The sequence below is a fragment of the Lactuca saligna genome, chromosome 4 (genome assembly GCF_052625555.1).
Source record: "Lactuca saligna cultivar CGN05327 chromosome 4, ASM5262555v1, whole genome shotgun sequence".
In the NCBI taxonomy this organism is placed as follows: Eukaryota; Viridiplantae; Streptophyta; class Magnoliopsida; order Asterales; family Asteraceae; genus Lactuca; species Lactuca saligna.
Genome location: NC_136420.1, coordinates 161,520,198 through 161,541,552, shown reverse-complemented (window position 1 = coordinate 161,541,552; position 21,355 = coordinate 161,520,198). Strand labels below are relative to the sequence as shown.

The 21,355-nt window shown below is 36.3% G+C and overlaps 1 protein-coding gene and 1 long non-coding RNA gene across 2 annotated transcripts; one reads left to right on the top strand and one right to left on the bottom strand.

Annotated features, from left to right (window-relative positions):
* Window positions 1-1,673: 1,673 nt before the first annotated feature.
* Window positions 1,674-1,962, bottom strand: LOC145041560 (uncharacterized). The gene is made up of 2 exons (XR_013680286.1): window positions 1,866-1,962; window positions 1,674-1,739 (listed from the first exon to the last, which is right to left on the bottom strand). It is a non-coding gene; the product is annotated as an uncharacterized LOC145041560 (long non-coding RNA).
* A 7,549-nt stretch (window positions 1,963-9,511) lies between these two features.
* On the top strand, window positions 9,512-11,736 carry LOC145043022 (protein NUCLEAR FUSION DEFECTIVE 4-like). The gene is made up of 2 exons (XM_078991554.1): window positions 9,512-10,085; window positions 10,431-11,736. The coding sequence occupies exons 1-2, from the start codon at window positions 9,615-9,617 to the stop codon at window positions 11,517-11,519; spliced, it is 1,560 nt and encodes a 519-aa protein (XP_078847680.1). The 5' UTR covers window positions 9,512-9,614; the 3' UTR covers window positions 11,520-11,736.
* Window positions 11,737-21,355: the final 9,619 nt, after the last annotated feature.

Below are 21,355 nucleotides of genomic sequence, written 5' to 3'. Positions count from 1 at the left end.
GACAGCCTTGTTCTTGTTGATGATCAAATTTTCAAAAATAAAAATAAAAACCCTCTCCTAACTGTTACTATTTCATCATGTGGAAGAAAGCCAGTTGTAAACAGGTTACAACAACAAAGATATCATGTAAGGTAACAAAACATTGTTCTGCATGCATTTACACACTAAAACGACTAGTAGTATTTACATAATTCCCCCACCATGCCTCAGGCTTAGGCTTTGATTTGGTTTCGTTTGGCCAACAACAATGACAACTATACCCCTACTACTATTACTACTGCTACTACTAAAGGGGCATTAGTTAATACAATAGGTTCCAAAAATATGAGAGAAATAAACAAAATCTTTTAACAAAGGAAATGAGAGATGGGAAGAAATTATGTACACACATACCTCTATATCTTTCTCCATCCATCTCCATGGTGTGGCTCTCATCAAAGACTGAGACTGAGACTCACAGATCCTACTTTGAAGAAAAAAGTAGAAAAACAAATAGGTAAAGAGTGTGTATCAGAATAGATTAAACCAGGTTTTTAGGTTTAATCTATTATGTCATGCTGTATAGATTAAGTCAAATAAAGAACAACCATGTGTCTAGATTAAGCTCGGTCAGTCAAAAGAAATAGAAATAACCCCTTAATCTGGTAAAGCTATATTATATAAGTGTGTATTTCATTGACCTAATAATGCACACACAAGTAACACAACTTACCACAAAGTAGAAAACAAGGCTTTCTTACATATAAACATCCTTGTTACAAGAACACACACACACACAGAAAGACAGCAAACACCTAGTCTGCATTTGTTATAAGGGATGGGACTGGACAAGCTCTTTAGGTCTATTTTCCATGAGATAATGAGAAGGGCATTCATGTCATTTACACAGAGAGAGAAAATTTCCCAACTATTCTACCTTTTTGGTCGGGAGTTACAAAAAATTAGTCCAACCTGTATCTATGCAATATTGCTATGTAGACCTCTCGTGGTGCTCGAATTCTTGATGGTGCTTTCATGACTCATCAACTATGCTTAACAAAAAGATAAGACCTTGTTACAAAAACTCTCAATCAATTGACATTGTGTTATGATAAAAAGATTATGACCCTCCACCTACGCAACAAATCAAACACTTCAGAGTCTAAACACATAACCTAAGAAAAAAAGTCCTGCAGTTTTCACTTTCTTAATAATATTGAGTCCGGTATATGAATGATGAAATCCCTATTTCGTATCAATAATAAACTTCAGATTCAAACAGGACAACTCACTTGTTATATATAATGACAATCAAACTATATCAAACACAAACAAATTAACCAATGCACATGTTAAATGAAAAAAGTAAAGCATATGACAGTAAGCAATTAAAAAAGATAGGAAAAACCTACCCGAGATAGAGAAATAAAGGTTTGGTTCTGCTTCTTAGGTATTATTATAATGGATGAGTGGAGAGACATATATGATTCTGGTTATCCAAACATAATGGGCTCAATTTTTGGGTTGGACAAAAGAAAAGATTGCAAACTTTTTTGTCTGGTCTCAATGGACATCAAAGCAGTCCAAGTAAGCTAACTTCTGTTAATTATTATTTATTATGTGAGGTCAAGTCTTGTCCCATCTATCACCTATTATGTAGTATCAAACACATCATGAAATGAGAGAAGACTAACCTGAACAAAATCAAGATGATTAGATGTACTTTCCATTTCTGAACCCAAATCCTCTATAATTTTCTCCTGAAATGGGAAATAAACAACTAAGCTTATTTTTGGTGATCAAATAAAATATCTATCTATCTATTTCAATTGTGAAGTGTGAAGAAGAAGAAGATCATGATGTCCATGCATAAAGCAGATGTGCACCTGTGAAAGGAGTTCATCATGTATGGTGAGCCCAACAGATCCGATCCTTTCTACACTTTCACTTGGTTCATCTAACTCTTCATCTTGTTGTCTGTTGTACCATACATACAACAATTACATATTATCCACAAATACAGATTTATATATTTCAATTTTTATTATCATTAACACAATCTACTTTGAGCTTTTTTTTTCTTATTCATCTTTAGCATTGTAGCTTCAACTTCTTATTAGGACCTAAATGTTTTCCATTTGGATGACATCGTGGTAAAATTTTTAAAATAAAAATTTATAACACAAAGGAACGAAAGTAGGATGCTATAATAAAAATACATCATCATCCATCCTCGTTTTTTTGGTTAAAAAAACAATTTAAGAGGTTATAAACAGCTGGTAAAGGTAGATCAACCTATTGGATCTGCTTTTTTAGGTATATGTATCAATAAATTATGAGTATAACCTCTTAAATAAAAGCGACATCTGCAAACGACACACACTTAAAATAAAAAGCGCCTTCCGTGTTTGTATTTTTTTATTGGACACTAATTTTAGGGTACGCACAAATACGCGTCCTCTATCCTTCAAATTTTGTGAAACTGACATTATTTTTTAAGGCATGTACAAATGCGCATCCTCTATCAGTGTGTGTTATTGTTTGCGCGTCATTAAAGGGTTGTTTTCTAGTAGTGTCACCAGGACAATTTGAGGATTGATATTTGAGTAAAAGGTTATTTATGATTTATTAATATCTTATAAGTTCTAATATATTAAGATGACATCATATTATTTAATTAGTATTGATCAAGAATTAATTTGGAATTAATTTAGTGATAAAAAGAGACTAATTAAATTAACAAAGACTGATTATGTAAATCAATGATATATATATATATATATATATATATATATATATATATGTGTGTGTGTGTGTGTGTGTGTGTGTGTGTGTGGTTTGGGCTATTGATCCATGATGGGCTAAGTTTACATAAGTTTCCATGAAGAGTTAGCCCACATGAAATATGGATCATAACCCAAAGTGTATGGATTAAGGTTTATCCATGACTCTTGGATTCTTACATATATATACATAACCCCATGGCTAAAACCGGTTACAAACAAGTATTCTTGGAGTTCATAACCAATTTGTGTGCCTATTAATCTCTCTGAAGTCATCCAATTGTTCAAGGGTGTTTTGTGAACCGTTTGAGGCATCACATTTGAGGTGTTAAGTTCTAATAGACCAAATACATCAAGCTACAACAAAGAGGTAATTATTATTACTATATTTTATGATTCAAGCATCAAATCATATCCTATTTGTAGGCTTATGCTTTGAATATTTTATTGCATGTATATCTAGATAAAACATGGATCCAAAGAATTTAGGGTTGTATGTGCACCATAGGATGTTGTAGTATACAAAACCCAACATAAGACCCATTGGGAATAGTTCAATAAAAACACATAGCATCCAAATGTGGACGCAAGAAAATAATAAAATATATTGTTGTAATGTGTATACAAATTATGGATCGAAAAAATATAGGTGTTTCGGAAAGATTCCAAGGATGAAATCTCCTTAAGAGGATAGACTGTAACAACCCAAAAAAATTGAGTATTTCTTATACTCTTTATAGGAAGGATAAAATGATATAGTAGGACACCATTTGGAGAAAATCAACAAAATGTCAAACTAACTAGAACGTGGTGCATCTGATTACTAAAAACGGCGAGTAGACCATATTAAGTCATAGGACACATGATGCATGGGTGTGACACATGGTAGGCGACCAGCGGGGGCATGACACGTCCAAGAGTACAGTGTAATGTGTGTATACATGTTTCAACCCTTATAAATAGCCCAAAAGGTTTTCTTGTGAATTCTTTTGATCGATCGAAACCAAAGTTGGTAAGTGACGATTACGGCTTAGAGACAGAGGTCGTGAGGCCGGTTAGCAAGCTCACAACTATAATATAAGCTAAGGTATCCCCTCAATTCGTTAAAGACGTAATTATAATTACATAAATTTGGTTCATATAGGGTTGATGAAACCCACTATAGTACTTGTTGTAATGTCGTGATTTTTAACATAATTTTTTCTTTCATAAACACTTTTTAATAGAATACGTTATTGGAAGACTTGGTTATTTAATTTCAAACATTTTCAAATCACAACATTACTTCCAAAATCAAAATCATAATTCCAAATCATTTAAAAGTAAATGTTTAAATTGATAAAACATCAAGCGTGTCCAAAATGGTATCAACATAACTATCCAATAAGTAACCCCTCTCACAAAGGCCAAACTCCTAAGGTGCATGCACCAATCATAGGGAACAAAAGAGAAAAGACACAAGCGTCTTCCCCTGCTGAGTGAGTTCATAAAGGTTGCATATAAAACATACAAACTCCAAATGCGTCAATCATTCATTTTACAATGTAGCATAATTTTTAAACTCTAATTCTCCAAAAGGATTACCTCATTTACAGCCTCTAAGTCCCAAAACCCTAGCCACGATACCCTAGTGCCTTGTGTAAGCTTGTGAGACATTTTTTAGAGAAAACTTGTGTATTTGGAGCTTATGGAAGAAGAGGAAGCTAGAGGACTCAAGAAGAAGATAATAGATCTAGAAACTTCACTCCATTTGCATCATTTTTGGGTAAGCAGGTCTCAAACTTTCTTAATGATTTCCTAGATCTCTTCATTTCACTTTTTTGGGGTTTTTGGTCCAAGAATGTTAGCTTTTGGGAAATGGACATCCCAAATGGGAATTCTTCCAGATCTAGGACCTTGGAGGGTTGTCATGGCATAAATGTGCAAACTTTATGGCCATTGGAGCCCCATGCAAGCTCTAAGATGTCATTTTGGCCTTTTAAGCCCTAAAAAGCCATGGATGGAGATAAAGGCATAAAATTTACGTGTTCAAATGGTGTCTAGGGTCTAGATCTCAGTTTTTATTCCTTAGTTTGAAGTATATAATGCTTTTGGATCAAGATTTAGATCTTATAGAATTAGGGTTTGAGCTAAACCCATTAAGGGAAGTTATTAATGTGTAAAGTTGGAAACTTTACCCTTAAAAATGACATTTCCAGTATGAAGATGAAGTATGGACCCTAGATTTGAAGGATAGGAGCTTAATCTTTTAAGATGGCTTAATAGACTAAAGAACTCGTCGAGTCCATAGAGGAACTCGACGAGTTGGGTTGAAATGTCAAGATTCTGTAAAGGGAAAAACTCAACAAGTTCAAGGGTGACTCGACGAGTAGAATAGGAAATTCTCGATATTATGGATGAGAGGAACTCGATGAGTTATGAATGAACTCGATGAGTTAGATCGCGGTTTGTGAGTTTTATGATTTATGGAACTCGATGATTTGATGGGTCAACTCAGCGAGTTAAGTCAACTCGAAACATTGACTTTGACCAAGAGGTTGACTTTGACCAGGGTGTTGACCTTGACTTTGATTTTGACCAAAGTTGACCCTTAAAGGGTTATGAGCATGAAAGGGTAACCAAAGGAATTCTTTATGTGTAAGAGTTCGAGTGGGGCGGATTTCAGAGCCAAGGACAGTTTAGCTACTTCACAGCATTTGAGGTGAGTTACCTTCCAGTAGAAGTGGGTCGAAGGCACTGATGTCGACTCACTAGTAGCTGATTATAGTTGAGATGATTGTCTTTGTGATAATTGTTTGGTATGCCACTATCTGTTATGTTTTATTTGCTAATATGCTATGATATTATGTGATAGTGGTAGGAGGGGTATGATAGTCCCTGGATACTGGTTGAAAGAGACCGAAGGGGTAGGCCAGCACCCATATATGCTAGGCAGTTATCGGTTGAAAGAGACCGAAGGAGTAGGCAAACACCCAGATATGCTAGGCAGTAGGAGAATTATATGTATATGATGGGATATTATGTGGTAGTGGTAGGGGTGAAATAGTCCTTTGATACTGGTTGAAACAGACCGAAAGGGTAGGCCAACATCCAGATATGCTAGGCTCTTACCGGTTGAAAGAGACCGAAGGGATAGGCTAGCACCCAGATAACTTAACTTAGGCGGTTACTGGTTGAAAGAGACCGAAGGGGTAGGCCAACACCCAGATATGCCAGGCAATACTTTATTGTATGGTATGTGGTATAATGGAGGAACTCATTAAGCTTTGTGCTTATGGTTTTCAGTTTTGGTTTCAGGTACTTCCTCTTCGAAGGGAAAGGGTTCGACATAATGGCAGCGCATCACACTACATTTCCGCACTAGAGATCTTTGGGATTGTAACTCTGATATTGTTTTATCAATGATATGTTTTGACTATTGATACTTTGGATTTGATATGTGTTGTTACTATGGTTGTTTCAGACAAATGGTTTTATAATTGTTTTGTTAAAAATGAAATTTTTTGTTGTAATTTTTGGGATGTTACAATGTAAGTTGCTAGTATACTGAGAAAAGTTCTAAGGAACTTGGTATATTATTTAAACAAGTTTGGACAAACTGCTGAGTTAAGAGATGATGCGAGGCTAAAGGCCATAATGGAAATTAATTATTACTAACTAGTTAGGTGGGTACTTCGTGGATTATTTCTCTGGGGTACTTGGCATATTAGTAAAGTTTTATTTGAAATATTTGAAAATGATTTGGGAATTTTTCTTGTTTGAAAAGTATTAAGTTTTAGCTAGTGAAAAACTGATTTTTTTTTTAAATGAAAGAGCAAGCAAAATGTTTTGAAATAATTTTTTTTTAAATTAAATGAAATCTTTCATGACTAATGGTTAGCTAGCTATGATTTATTACACGGATTGTCAAGAAGGATTAATAAAATGTATTTTGCAATTATGAAATATTTGAATGTTTAATTATGCAACATTTTTATTGGTAATGTTCAACTAGTCATCTGCTTGTGATTGGGTCAATAAAAAAACAATGATGATCATGTGTCATACGAGTGACTTGCGGGGCCTTGCCTAGATAATTTGTTCTACAGTAAAGGTCAACGCCAATTGTCACTTTATGTGACCAGCCTAATCTAGTGCGTTTATTTGTCATTGGGTGACCACCCCGGTTAGGGGTGTATATTATTGTCCCTTTATGTGAACAGTCTAATTTGGGGCGTCAACTTGTCATATGTTGTGACCAACCCAATTTCGGGTGGGTGTCAACTTGTCACATGTGGTGACTAACCCAATTTCGGGTGGTGCTTATAGACAATAGACTCAGCAAGTATCTAAGGCTCGGAAAGTCCCAAAAAGATTTGCATTGAGTGAGGAAATGCATTGTTTTATAAATGTATGTCAACTGATACTTTTATCAAATGTTTTTTATAATAATTTTATATCCAAACCCATGTATCTCACAAACCAATGATTGGCTTACGTATTTTGTTTAAATGTCATGTATGCAATGTATTGATTCGAAGCATAGGAGGCTATGCTGAGTCAAATATCAGAGAGTGGATGGATAGAACCTAGATATAGTTTCCATGATATAAGCAACCTTGCAACTTTACTATGGTTTATTTGTATCAATCAAAATACCTAAAATTGACACTTTTACAGATATATTTGTAAATGAATTGCAAATTTGAGGCAAATGAGAACGACAATGTTTGTCGTTGAATGTGTAGTTGCAAGGTCAGCCCATTGTTTTTAATTACCCGGGGCGAGATAAGAATTTTATGCCATTATATATGTATTGTACGATAGAGAAAACGTATATATATATATATATATATATATATATATATATATATATATATATATATATATATATAAACGATTTATAAAATTAACAATACATTAAATTTTATAATCAAACAAATAATACAAGTAAAAACCTACAAAAATCACCTAAAGCGATATCTTTATGTATTATATTAAGCAAAAATATCTCTTATTTTACAATAACCAATATTTTGTAAAAGAATCATTTTCGATACTTCAAAATTTTAATCAATTCAATCTTTCTTTAGTCATGGTACTTCGAAGATACAATTTCAAAAGCTTCAGTTTTGGAAAACTTCTTTTCATGGAAGCAATCATAATAAGCACAACCAACGATATCATATATGCAACCAAAACATTAGCAAACATATTCATTTTGCATACTCCACTATTCTTGTTTTTCTTTTTGGTTTGTTATTTTAAGCACCTTATGGTTGTTTTCGTAAAAATATATTTAAAACTCAATAAATCTAATTATAAGACCTAAGTAACGAAAGCTACAACTTGAACAAAATTTATGTTTTTTCCAATTTTAAGATGTCGGGGAAAAATCACATAATAAAAAATAAGAATATATTAAACTCTTGTATTATAACAACAATTGAATAAATTTATACCTCTCTACTACCTCAAAAAATCGGATAGTAAAAAAAATAGAAATCATAACTCAAAAGTTCAATAAATAATTAAATGTCTTTATGCTTATTCGTACACATCAAAAAAAACAAGAACACAAAAGTTTAGAAGACAAATTAAACAAAAAAACAAGGAGAATGCAACATATTTCGCTTAAAAAAGAGGTGATATTTATACACTTCTATTGTTAAAAGTCATTCAAGATACTATCATAACTCAAAAGTTCAATAGATAATTAAATGTCTTTATGCGTCCTGATTCACATTAAAAAGCAAAAACACATAAACATTTAGAAGACAAATAAAAAAAAACTAGGAGAATGCAACAAAAATTTTACTTGAATAGATACAAAGCAAATAACAATTTGATTTAAATTAATCATATTATCTATAAAACTTTAACTCTTTTTAACCGAACTCGAATTCAACGTGTAAAGATAAACAAAAACATATAATTTGAAAAGAAATTAGAAATCAAAAGCAAAAAAGAAAAAAGGAAGTAAAGAAAAACTAAAAAAGAACACACCAAAAAGACGAAGAGTGAAGGTATTCAATCATTCAACAAGAAAAATCCAATAGTGACAAGACCTTTATATACTTCTTTAGTTGTCTTCATGTTGTAATGCCTAATCGGAACTCAAACTACGGCATTGAAACTTGAAAAAAATCAAACTCTGACAGCCATGATCGATTGAATGCACACCAAGTTTAAAGAAAGTGATAGAATAGAAATAAGACATCTATTTGATTTAGAATGACAAATTACCAATAAAAATCATATACCACTAAAAGATTTTCAATTTTCAAAGGTGTTACCGGATACCGATTTTGACAATTGCAATTCTCAAGAACTTTGATTATTTGGCGAATGCAATCAGTGAAATTATGCCCCCAGCCGTTGAAACTTCTTGGAGGCAGTTGACTGGACTTAATACTATTGGGCCAACATAATAAATATATTTACTAATACATATCCCATAAAAATTATGATCCTATTTTTCTAATATCTTTGTCTTTGGCCCAACTCATCCATGTATTGGGCCGACTCTTTGCCATTGCATCTCCTCTCAATACTTTTTTCACCATAAACACCGCCCCAAAGTTCATAGACGATGCATGAAGACATAAGTGGAGTATGGTGTCATCGGCACATCGGACCACACCATTCAACGAAAATATTGGAACCCTTTATATTTTATTTCAAAACTCGACTAATACTACTGGCCATATCTCCTCCCTATACCTGTCGAATTTATCATCTAGCTGTTGGTTCCGTCTCTATTTTATAAACAATTAATCCACGCCACTCGGCCACTATCAATCGATACAGACACGTATTTATTGAAATTGACGTTTACAGGATAAAAATTCCCCTTTAGGAAAATCAAAAAGAATGGAAAACAGCAAATGGGTAGCTACGGTGGCGAGCATATGGATCCAATGCAGCTGCGGCGCCTCCTACGCCTTCGGAATCTACTCCGCCGTCCTCAAATCCAGCCAAGGTTATGATCAATCGACTCTCGACACCGTCTCCGTCTTCAAAGATATCGGTGCTAATATCGGAGTTTTATCCGGTCTCCTCTACCACGCCGTCACCAATAACCACCGCGATTCAACGCCGCCGTCGTCTCGTTTCGGATCCGGACTCTCGCTCGTCTACTTGGCTGGTGCGATTCAGTGCTTCGCCGGTTACTTCCTTATGTGGTTGTCCGTTACCGGAGTTATCGATAGGCCGCATGTCCTGTTTATGTGCCTCTTCATGTTTATGGCGGCACACGCACAGACTTTCTTCAACACCGCAAATGTCGTCGTCGCCGTCCGGAACTTTCCCGATTACGGTGGAACAACCGTCGGCATTATGAAGGTAATTCATTCAATTTCTGTTTTTGATTGTTATTAATCGGTATTTTACTCCGCTCACATCATTTTACAAAAACTCCGATTAAATCGTTACGTTAGATTCCAAATTTCGATGATCTGTGAATGTTTTTAGTAGAATTTTCTCTCAATCGCAAGAAGTTAAAAGCAATTAAGATAAACATAGGACACATGAATGATGAATCAAACTTATCCAAAGATTCAAATCAAATGCAGTGGACAGTTGTACCATATATTTTTAAGTTTCATCACTGTATATGTTTAAAATATTCTCAACGTACAAATTTTCATCCACTATTTAACCAAATCTACTCATATTTTAATCAATCAGGGGTTTCTTGGATTAAGCGGAGCTATCCTAATTCAGATCTACCAAACTCTATTTTATGGCAAACCAACAACCTTCTTACTGATGCTTGCTTTATTTCCAACCATCGTCTCTCTACTATTCATGAATTTCGTTCACGAAAACCCCTCAAACACAACTCACGACAAACACCATCTAAACAACTTCTCACTAATCGCACTCGCCATAGCCACATACCTAATGATCATCCTCATCTTCCAAAACATCTTCATCTTCCCATCATGGGCTCACTTCCTCACAACCATAATTCTTCTCATCCTCATCTCCTCACCTCTTCAAATCGCACTCACAGCTCAAAGAAACGAACAACAGGAATCATCAACCTCACCAACAATAACCCCATTGATTGTCGCTTCAGAAGCTCAGGTGGATTCACATTCAGTAGTTGAAATGAACCTGATACAAGCAATGAGCACAGTCAACTTCTGGCTCCTATTTCTAGCCATGATTTGTGCAATGGGATCAGGGTTAGCGACAATCAACAACATATCTCAAATAGGCGAGTCTCTTAACTACTCAAAAGTTAAAATCAACACAATGGTGTCTCTATGGAGTATATGGAACTTTCTCGGAAGATTCGGAGGTGGATTTGTATCTGATTTGATTCTACACAAATACAGTTGGGGGAGACCACTGTTCATCTCTCTTACACTAGCAGCAATGGTGATTGGGCATTTGATCATAGCATTAGGTGGGAGTTTATACTTTGGTTCAGTGATTGTAGGGGTTTGTTATGGAGCACAGTGGTCTTTAATGCCTACGATTACTTCTGAAATATTTGGGGTGAAACATATGGGGACGATTTTTAATACGATTGCTGCAGCTAATCCTGTTGGATCTTATATATTTTCTGTGAGAGTGATTGGGAGTATTTATGATAAAGAAGCAAGAGAAGAAGGGGGTTTGTGTTTTGGGACTCATTGCTTTATGGTTTCGTTTTTTGTGTTTGCTGGGGTTTGTGTTTTTGGGATGTTTGTTTCATTGGTGTTGTTTTTTAGGACAAAGGGGTTTTATGTGTTGCTTATGGAAAGAAGGTCGAAGCACCTTGAGTAATATGACTCGAGAAGATGTTTGAATTGTACAGGAGTTTTGAGTATTTGTAAATTGTTTGTAGATTTGTGTTAAGTGCAAAATATATAGAAAATGTATTTGAGTTTCGTGATTTTAGGTAAATGGTAAGTAAAATGATCGGGCGAGTTGAAATATGTAAATGTTTTAAGGATTGTTTTTGAGTTTATTCGTTAAAGGGGAATGAGTGAATAAATAGTCATTGCTATTTAGTTTATGTAATTATTCATTTTTTTAATATCGATTGATGGTGTAATTTGCACGTTTTCATTTTTTTAATATCGTTTGATGGTGTAATTTGCACGAGATTTTAAATCAACGAGTTGGCTCTGTCTCTTTTACTTTACTTTACCTATTTTTTTTATTTTTTTTTTTTACTTTACCTATTTTTTTTATTTTTTTTTAGTGGGAAGTGGGATGTCTTATTTGTAAACAGTTAAGACTCACAATCATCTAATTTTCCTCTTAATTTTCCTTTTCTCCTATTTTATGGGACTTGGATTTTATTGTTGCTGTATTCTTTGAACAGAAAATATATATATATATATATATATATATATATATATATATATATATATATATATATATATATATATATATATATATATATATATTACATTTAATCTTTTATGGGAGCTGAGGGTGTTTGGATAGGAAATTGCTTGTCCAGTTTACATAATTAAACTGAGTCCAATTAATTAATCAGAGAAAAAATATTACTTTTAATCTTTTATGGGCTATTAAAAATAAAATAAAAGTAAATGATAAAATTCTTTTTTATTTTTTCATTATGATGGGTGCCAAGGTTGGAAGAAGAGATGGTTTTGGCGCAGATAATGGCGTCGGTGGTTGGATTTCATGTGTATTGACAACTTGTTTTAACTATTGCAACTATATCTTAAAAGATAACGTTAACGTTCTAAAGCTTAGAAATTATTATTTTTTATTGCACTACTTAGTTCTCAGTGAATGTTAATAGGTTTTAAGAGTTCTAAATAAACTTTCGTGATGAAGTTAATAAGCGTAAAGGATTTATGTGTTTATGGTTTCTTGAGTCTAGAATCGCAATTTTGACTTGCGGACTTTTTGTCAACTTGAGGTTGATGATGAATTATATAAAATTGACATGTAATATGTTAATAGAGGATGAAGTGTAAGTTCAATGTGAAAAGATGATGAATTTTAGTAATGTCATTTGTGTTATGTCATTCCTGTCCATGGAAAGACTCGTGGAACATAGGTGTAAATACTTGACAATTTGGAAATTTGAATATGATCGTGATATTTTAACAATTCAAGTAGATGTTAATATTGACAAGTTGGTTATACCCGTTAAATAATACTTTTAGAAGTTACATATAAAGAAAGATATGCAAGTTACCATTTAGACAAAATAGAGATGTCAAGGGTGGCAAACAAAACGGAGATTGCATCCCTTACTCCTACCCCCAAAATTCATCCGTTACCCCGCCTCTAAATTCCCCTTACCTTCGTCTTTGGTTAATTTTGGATTGTGTTTTTGAACTAAAAGAAATTATTTTTTAAGTAATACATACTTATTTATAATAGAATTTTACATGTTAAAAACAAAAATACAATAATATCTCAAAAACATTATACTAACATTTAAAAACATGTTTATTTATATATTTTTTTGTTGAATTTTGATAGCTCAAAATCATGTTATTATTTATTTATATATATATATATATATATATATATATATATATATATATATATATATATATATATATATATATATATATATATATATATAAATCTGGTAAAAAAAAATTTTGGTAGGAAGGTAAGAAAATTTTTTCAGCTTAATTTTTTGACGAATAAAATAAATGAATCATTATATGAATCAATAATAACATGGTTCACAAAAAAAAAATCCCGAAAAAAAATTTCAATGATTCATTTTTACGATGATTTTGTTGATATTCACTAAAATTGTCATAAAAGTGAATTTTTTTTCTTGATTTACCTAAAAATGAATCATAAAATTGTTTTTTCCGGATTTTTTTCTTGTGAATCATTTTACTTTTGAATCATCTAATGATTCATTTCATTTTTTCTTAAGAAAATATGTATATAAAATATTTCTTACCTTCCTACCAAATATTTCTTTCTTATTTGATCTTCACTATATATATATATATATATATATATATATATATATATATATATATATATATATATATATATATATATATATATATATATATATAATTTTTTTTAATTAGGGCCTTATGGGGGTTTAGGAACAACTGCCCACACCCGCCCCAAAATTAAAACGCGGGTTAACATTCATCTAGCCCAAGCCTCCATTCCGGTTTTTTTTTATTAAAACAAATACCATGGAATTTGCTATTTAGGTCATTTATCTTTAGTTGTATTCAATAGGCCACTAAACTCTTTTTGGGGTCCTCATTATACTGCTATAGTGTATTTTAATTAGGAAATTATGCCATATCTGATGCCACCTAAATGAATAAATACCGTCATATTAAATGTCACAGTGGAGACCATGTAAAAGTAAATGTCGATTTAGTAGGCTTGATTTATCTAATGGTGTATGAGAACTACGACCAAAAAATTTTAGTGGCCAATTGGATATAATTAAAAGATAAATTTTAGAAAAAAAAAATACTATTAATATTGGATGCTATTTAATAACATTAACCATTTTTTAATCATTTTAGTTTTGGCATGTGGAATATACGAGAAGGAAATTGTACTAAGATGGTTTTATATGTTTATATTTCTATGGAAGTAGATTTAAAAGATTGAAAACAGACTATGAAATAATGAATTTTTTTGGAAATTTAATATGTAATTAGAAACTTGTTATGATACATGACTTGAAAGATATGTTAAATATGTTTAAAATATATTACAAACAGTAGCATATTGACTATTTTTTGGACTCTCAAAACGACTTCTCTACTACGTATCCCCGAATATGATATGTTAAGGTCAAAAATATTAACTTATTTATATAATTTTGCCACCATGAAAAACCCGTCGCATATGTCTCACGGATACGTTGCATAAAGTGAATGTCTTCGAGGATTATGAATCATCTGATGTGGCACAAGATGCGTAGGGAAGCTTGAAGTGACATATAACTCGTCAACATTCGTTTTTTTGGCTTCTTTGAATTCATTCTAGTTTTAGCCACTTTTGGTTCCTTTTTACTCAGCAATGTATTCTATTTGCGAAATTACAACTATGATCTAACATCCGAGATTCGTGAAAAATTTAAAATTTTAAAATAACCTATCAATTCTTTTATATATATATATATATATATATATATATATATATATATATATATATATATATATATATATATATATATATATATATATATATATATATATATATATATATATATATATAACTTAGCCGCTAAGCAATCCAAAGATCCTCCTAGATATTAGGCTTGGACGATTTTAAGATATCCAATCCCTAAAAATCGTCCACCCTTATATCCATAAGGATTCATAGCCCAAAACACAACTATCACACATTTGACAATTTATGTCATTTTATTCAATTAATCTCTTTAAGTCACCAAATTAATTCTTAATTAATATATGACTTATATTAATCAAATAATATTATTATTCCTTTAATATATTATTCTCATAATATATTAACAATAATATCTCTTCTCTCTTTACAAATCATCTTGCCAAGTTGCTATGGTGAAGGCAACCCAAAAGGATCATGCACAACTGGGTCAAGTACTTATCAAATATAGTTACAGCCTTACACACTAATCCAACATCATTGTCATCCTCAGACATATATCCTAGATCGGAGCTGCTACCTCCTTGCGGCTCAGGGCATCGGCCTCTACGTTGGCCTTGCCCGGGTGGTAAAGGATCTCGCAGTCGTAATCCTTAACCACATCTAACCACCGACGTTGCCTCACGTTTAGACTCGGCTGATCCATGAGGTACCTCAAACTCTTGTGGTCCGTGTAGATATTACACCGGACCCCGTAGAGGTAATGCCGCCAAATCTTGAGGGCGAACACCACCGCCCCCAGCTCTAAATCATGTGTCGGGTAGTTAGCATCGTGAGCCTTCAACTGTCTCGAGGAATAAGTTATCACATGCTCCTGTTGCATCAACATTGCTCCCATACTTTTGATCGAAGCGTCACAGTACACTAAAAAATCATTTATTCCCTCTGACAGGGTGAGAATCGGCGCCTCGCATAGTCGCTGCCTGAGCATCTCAAAGGCTGTCTGCTGCTCAGGGCCCCAACGAGACACCACCGACTTCTTGGTCATTCAGGTTAGCGAAACTGCTATCTTGGAGAAATCCTAGATAAATCTTCTGTAATACCCTGCCAAACTCAGGAAGCTCCGAATCTCGGATGGAGACCTCGGGACCTCCCACTGCATCACAACCTCTATCTTGTCTGAGTCAACTAATATACCCTTCTGGTTGATGAGGTGTCCCAGAAATTGAACCTCGCGCAACCAAAACTCGTACTTGGAGAACTTTACGAAATGTCTCTCCCTCCTAAAGGTCTCTAGCACCTCTCTCAAGTGCTCCTCATGCTGCTCCTGAGTCTTTGAATAAACCAAGATGTCATTAATGAATACTATCATAGAATGATCCAACATCGGTTCGCACATGCAGTTCATGAGGTCCAGGAATGCGTCTGGAGCGTTGGTGAGCACAAACGACATCCGGTGATATCCGGACCGCAAATCAATCTTAGAAAACCAAGATACTCCCTGAAGCTGGTCGAACAAATCATCTATTGTAACGTCCCGTCTATGGTATGTTGTTTTTATATTATTTATTTAGAAGTTTGTAGAGGGACTCGGCGAGTCTATTGCCCGACTCGTCGAGTAGAGATGGGATCTTGAGTAGCGTTTAGATCGGCGACTCGGCGAGTCCGCCTGCCAGGTAGAAACCCTAAATCTCCGGGTTTGCACCCTATTTAAACCATCATATGAGCCCCCAAACTCATCTCCTTCACCCTCAAAGCATCATTTAGCAAACCCTAACCATTCCCTTGAGTATTTGAGCATTTTTTGTGTGAATCTTGAAGTTTTGAAGAGAAGAAAGAGGCTAGATCCAAAGGAGAAGAAGAAGATCCAAGGTCTTGCACCCATTTCAGAGTTTATTGAGGTAATAATCGGATTCCTTCTGTTTCTATGATTGATTCTCCTTTATAAGCATATTTAGCCCATTTTATCCATTCCTTAGCTTGTTCATAGTAGAGAAATCATATTAGATTGATTAGCCTTCGGATCTAGCCATGTTTCAGTTCCAAAAACGTAGATCTATCACCTTTATGGAGCCATTTTGCATGATAGCCCTAGATCTACTCTTCCAAGTGCCTTTTTAGCCTTTATATCCTTTTTCATGCATATGTACACGTAAAGTTGGAAACTTTACGTGGTAAACCAGCCTTAGGAACTCAGATATATAAATTGTATGCAGTGGTTTTGAGCAGAATCAAGTTTTTAGTAACTGCATGCATGTGACTCGGTGAGTCGTTCTTCGGACTCGGCGAGTCGAGTCGCGAGTTCCCGATCCTTCCCCTTTGAGTGATTCCGAGTGGGGACAAGTGAGTAGTAGAATGGACTCAGTGAGTTGGAGGTTAGACTCAGTTATGGAGGGACTCAACGCGTTGTTCATACAACTCGGCGAGTCTAAGACAATCTTCTTAGATTCAAGAACAACTCGTCGAGTTGTTCATACAACTCGACGAGTCGGATGCAGATAGCCTGAGTTTTAGAATCGAATGGGAACTCGTCGAGTTTATGCCATACTCGACGAGTAGCAGCGAGTAGGGTTGAGAAATGAGAGTAGGGACTCGACGAGTTGGCTGCCCAACTCGGCGAGTGAGGTCAACTGTAAGTTGACTTTGACCATAAGAGTTGACTTTGACCAGAAGAGTTGACTTTAACCAGGAGAGTTGACTTTAGCCAGGGGTAAAAGAGTCATTTTACCCCAATGCAGTTATTAGTATTTGATTGAGTGTAATTGTGGAATTGTAGCCGGGGAGGTACCGGAGCAGCGACAGATAGTTTCCAGAACCATACACTCAGCAACCAGATCACGAGGTGAGTATCCTTCCAGTAGGAACGGGTCTAAGGCCACAATGCCGGCCCGTTTAGCTAATAGTAGTTTCCGGACTTCGGTCCGATGCAGATTTTAGTATGTTTGATGCCTTGGTGGCTCAGATAGGATTTATGTGTTATGTGTTCCGGGTTACAGCCCGATGCAGTATGCAGTTTATGTGTTCATGCTAGTTTATATGTTTATGCTATGTTATGTTTAGTAGTTCCGGACTCCTGTCCGATGCAGTCAGTTCCGGACTTTGGTCCGATGCAGTTAGTTCCGGACTTAGGTCCGATGCAATTAGTTCCGGATTTCGGTCCGATGCAGGAGGCAAGGCGTCAGTAGTTCCGGACTTCGGTCTGATGCAGAGGGCAAGGCCCTGGTTAGTTCTGGACTTCGATCCGATGCAGTTTCCGGACTTCGGTCCGATGCAGTGGGCAAGGCCCAGTATGTGTTTATATGTATTGTATGGTATGTGGTAGTTTGGGGGAGCTCACTAAGCTTCGTGCTTACAGTTTCAGTTTTGGTTTCAGGTACTTCCGCAAGCAAAGGGAAGAGCTCGGGTTGATGGCATCGCATACACCACAGTTTCAGTTGTCCTGGGAGATGTTTTAGTTTTCCATAAATGTGATTTGATACAGTTTGATACAGTTCTACATAACACTTTGCTACTGTTTCGAGATATTGACGTATGAGTTTTATTTTATGATATTATCTTAGTATTTTTAGTAATTGTTAAACAAAAATTTTTGGGTCGTATTTTGGGATGTTTCAAGTTGGTATCAGAGCCTTGGTTTGAGGGATTCGGATACACTTTCGGGTGTGTCTGAACTTAAACTAAGGAAAAGGTAAAGATTTTCAAAAGAAAAAAAATGTTTTTGAAAATGATTTTTGAAAAAGAACTTAGAGAGAAGAAGAGTTTTTATAAAAGGAAAATGGTGTGGCGTATGCGATCAACCGAGCTCAAGTAAGTACTCCCAAATTACCCATATAAGTTATGTTATGATTTCTAGTTTTAAATTTCAGAAGAACAGCATGCTAGAATAGGACTAAGGATCTAGGAGGATGCCTTATGTGCCTACTATATGTGTTTCAGCTTTACGAAATTTGCATGCTAGTATTGAGTAGACAATAGTAGGATAGCCTATTTAGGTTATGCCTGATAGTATGAGCTTAGCATTGTATGCTAGTACAATATCTCGTTATGAGAATAGATTTGCTTGAGTAGTTTCCTGTATCCGAATGTTGCTTGCTTTGTGCTTTGTAGGACTCTGAGTGATGGGAGTTACCCATTAGGTGAATACGTCACATCACATGTGATCAGGGTTGAATAATCTCATAGTGTTGGATTTGGCCCTATTGCGCAGCTCTTGTTTGAGTCTAACCGTTGTAGGGACGAGTCTTTTACTCGAAGGATTATCTGAGTCTCATCACATGTGATGGTATTCAGGTGATGACTAATTATTATTACAAGGAGGCCTTCAGCAGCTGAGGACTGTTTTGAATGGAGTCAGAGATTTCCCTAGGGCAAGCCTAGGATGAGAGTAGAAGAGATCAGTAGTAGTAGAAGTGACTTGGTGGAGTCAAGGCAATTCTTGAGGAAAGTACGGATAGATGTGGAAGGTAGTATGGGCCCGTATTAATGAAAGCAGAGGATCCGTACTCGAATCAAGGAAGGCTGAGACAAGACCATGAAACTAGTATTGGTATCAGTGATCCCTTGAGATATTTCAGTTTTCTAATGTTGCTATGATTTGTTTCAGAATGGTAGTTTTGCGTTCGAGGCCAGCAGTCAGCAGTTCAGGTGCCGGAGGGGGATCAGGATCAGGCCCGGAGGCCGGGCAGTTGGATGAGCAGACCAGAGAGTTTCTTTCTTCTGAGATTACTCGTATCATACTGGAGCAGACTCCTGTGATCTTTAGTTCGATCAAGGAGGGTATTCTAGAGCTAATGGATGAGAGATTGGGCACCTTCTGTGCCGAGGTGGCGGCCATGATGGGGTCGTGCACACTTATGTTCAGGGAGTTCGGGGCATGTGGAGCTCCAGATCACCACGGGGTGCGGGACCCCATAGCGAGTACTAGATGGTTGGCGGATGTGGCCAACGCTTTCTGCACAAGCAGGTGTCCCGAAGGGGACAAGGTTAGATTGGTGTCCTGTCTTCTGAAGGACAGGGCATTGGATTGGTGGGAGGAGGTCGGACATACCATTGGAGATGATGCAGCGTTAGATGCCATGACCTGGGCTGATTTCTCCACCAGGTTCAGGGCGGATTTTGCACCGGTTATCGAGGTGCAGCAGTTAGCCAGGGAATTTCAGGACCTCACCCAGACTACAGAGACCGTGGCGGAGATCACCGCCAAATTCAGGGAGAAGGCTCTTCTTGTTCCTCAGTATGCAGCCGATGAGGAAATGAAGAAGGCCCGTTATCATGAGATGCTGCAGAGCGATATCCGCCAGTTTGTGAGCCGGTTCAGCTGTAAAACACTGGATGACATGATTGATAGGGCTCGGGAGAGGGAGATTGACCTTGAGATGGAGAAGAAGAGGAAGCCGGAGGCGGTCTCGGGTACAGGAAGTTCGAGCAAAAAGCCCAAGGTTTCAGATCACAGATCCAGGAGTCAGCTGAGCCACAATCGATGTGGCAAGTGTGGGAGATTGCACGATGGGGTGTGCAAGGCAGGGAGTTCCGGCTGCTACAAGTACGGTCGGACCGGGAATTTGAGCAGAGATTGTACGGATCCTGCTACCGCTATTACAGCATCAGATCTGATTTGCTTTCAGTGCAATCAGAGGGGACATAAAAAGTCCCAGTATCCGAGTTTACCTGCAGCAGGGAAGGTGGTTGCACCTGCCCCTGCTACTTTGAGGATTACAGATGGCCGGTAGGGCCGAGCAGAGGCACCAGTGGCAAAGAGTAGAGCTTTTCAGATGACAGCAGAGGAGGCGCGAGCGCTCCTGATGTGGTGACGGGTATGTATCTTCCCTTCATCTCTATATTATTATTGATTATTGCTTATGGTTATATGTTTTATATAGGGTCGTTCTCTGTGAACGACATTTCTGCTACAATATTATTTGATTCGGGGGCTACCCGATCGTTTGTATCACGAGCGCTTAGCAAGAGATTTAGTAGAGCTTCAGGGGAGTTGGATTGTCCACTAGAGGTCGAGATAGCAGATGACAGGACCGTGAGGGTCGCCAGGGTGCATAGAGGATGTTCTCTTCAGTTGTTCGACGAGCAGTTTTCGGTGGATTTGGTCCTTATTCCCCTGCGATGGAATAAGGTTATAGTGGGCATGGATTGGTTGAGTCCCAACAGGGCAGTGATTGATTGCGAGTTACAGCTAGTGAGGGTTCGCACTCCCAGTGGGGGAGAGTTAGTGATTCAGGGCGAGAGGCCACAACGTGGACCAGCTTTTTGTTCAGCCGTGAGGGCGAGGCGCTATTTTCAGCAGGGTTGCGCCGGTTATGTAGCTTATGTCTTGGATGCCTGGGAGAAGGGCAAGACGATAGTTGACGATGTTCCGGTAGTGCGAGACTTTCCGGATGTATTCCTAGAGGATTTACTGGGAATACCTCCTGAGAGGCAGGTCGAGTTTGGGATCGACCTAATTCCTGGTGCGGCTCCGATAGCCAAGGCATCGTACTGGTTAGCTCCCCCCCTGAGATGCAGGAGTTGTCTACGCAGCTGTAGGAGTTGCTAGACAAGGGTTTTAT

Bases quoted from the DNA above. Each gene is read 5' to 3' on its own strand.
- LOC145043022 (XM_078991554.1), top strand. From the start codon at position 9,615: ATGGAAAACAGCAAATGGGTAGCTACGGTGGCGAGCATATGGATCCAA. The intron at 10,086-10,430 runs GTAATTCATTCA...TTAATCAATCAG, and splicing joins CAACCGTCGGCATTATGAAG to GGGTTTCTTGGATTAAGCGG.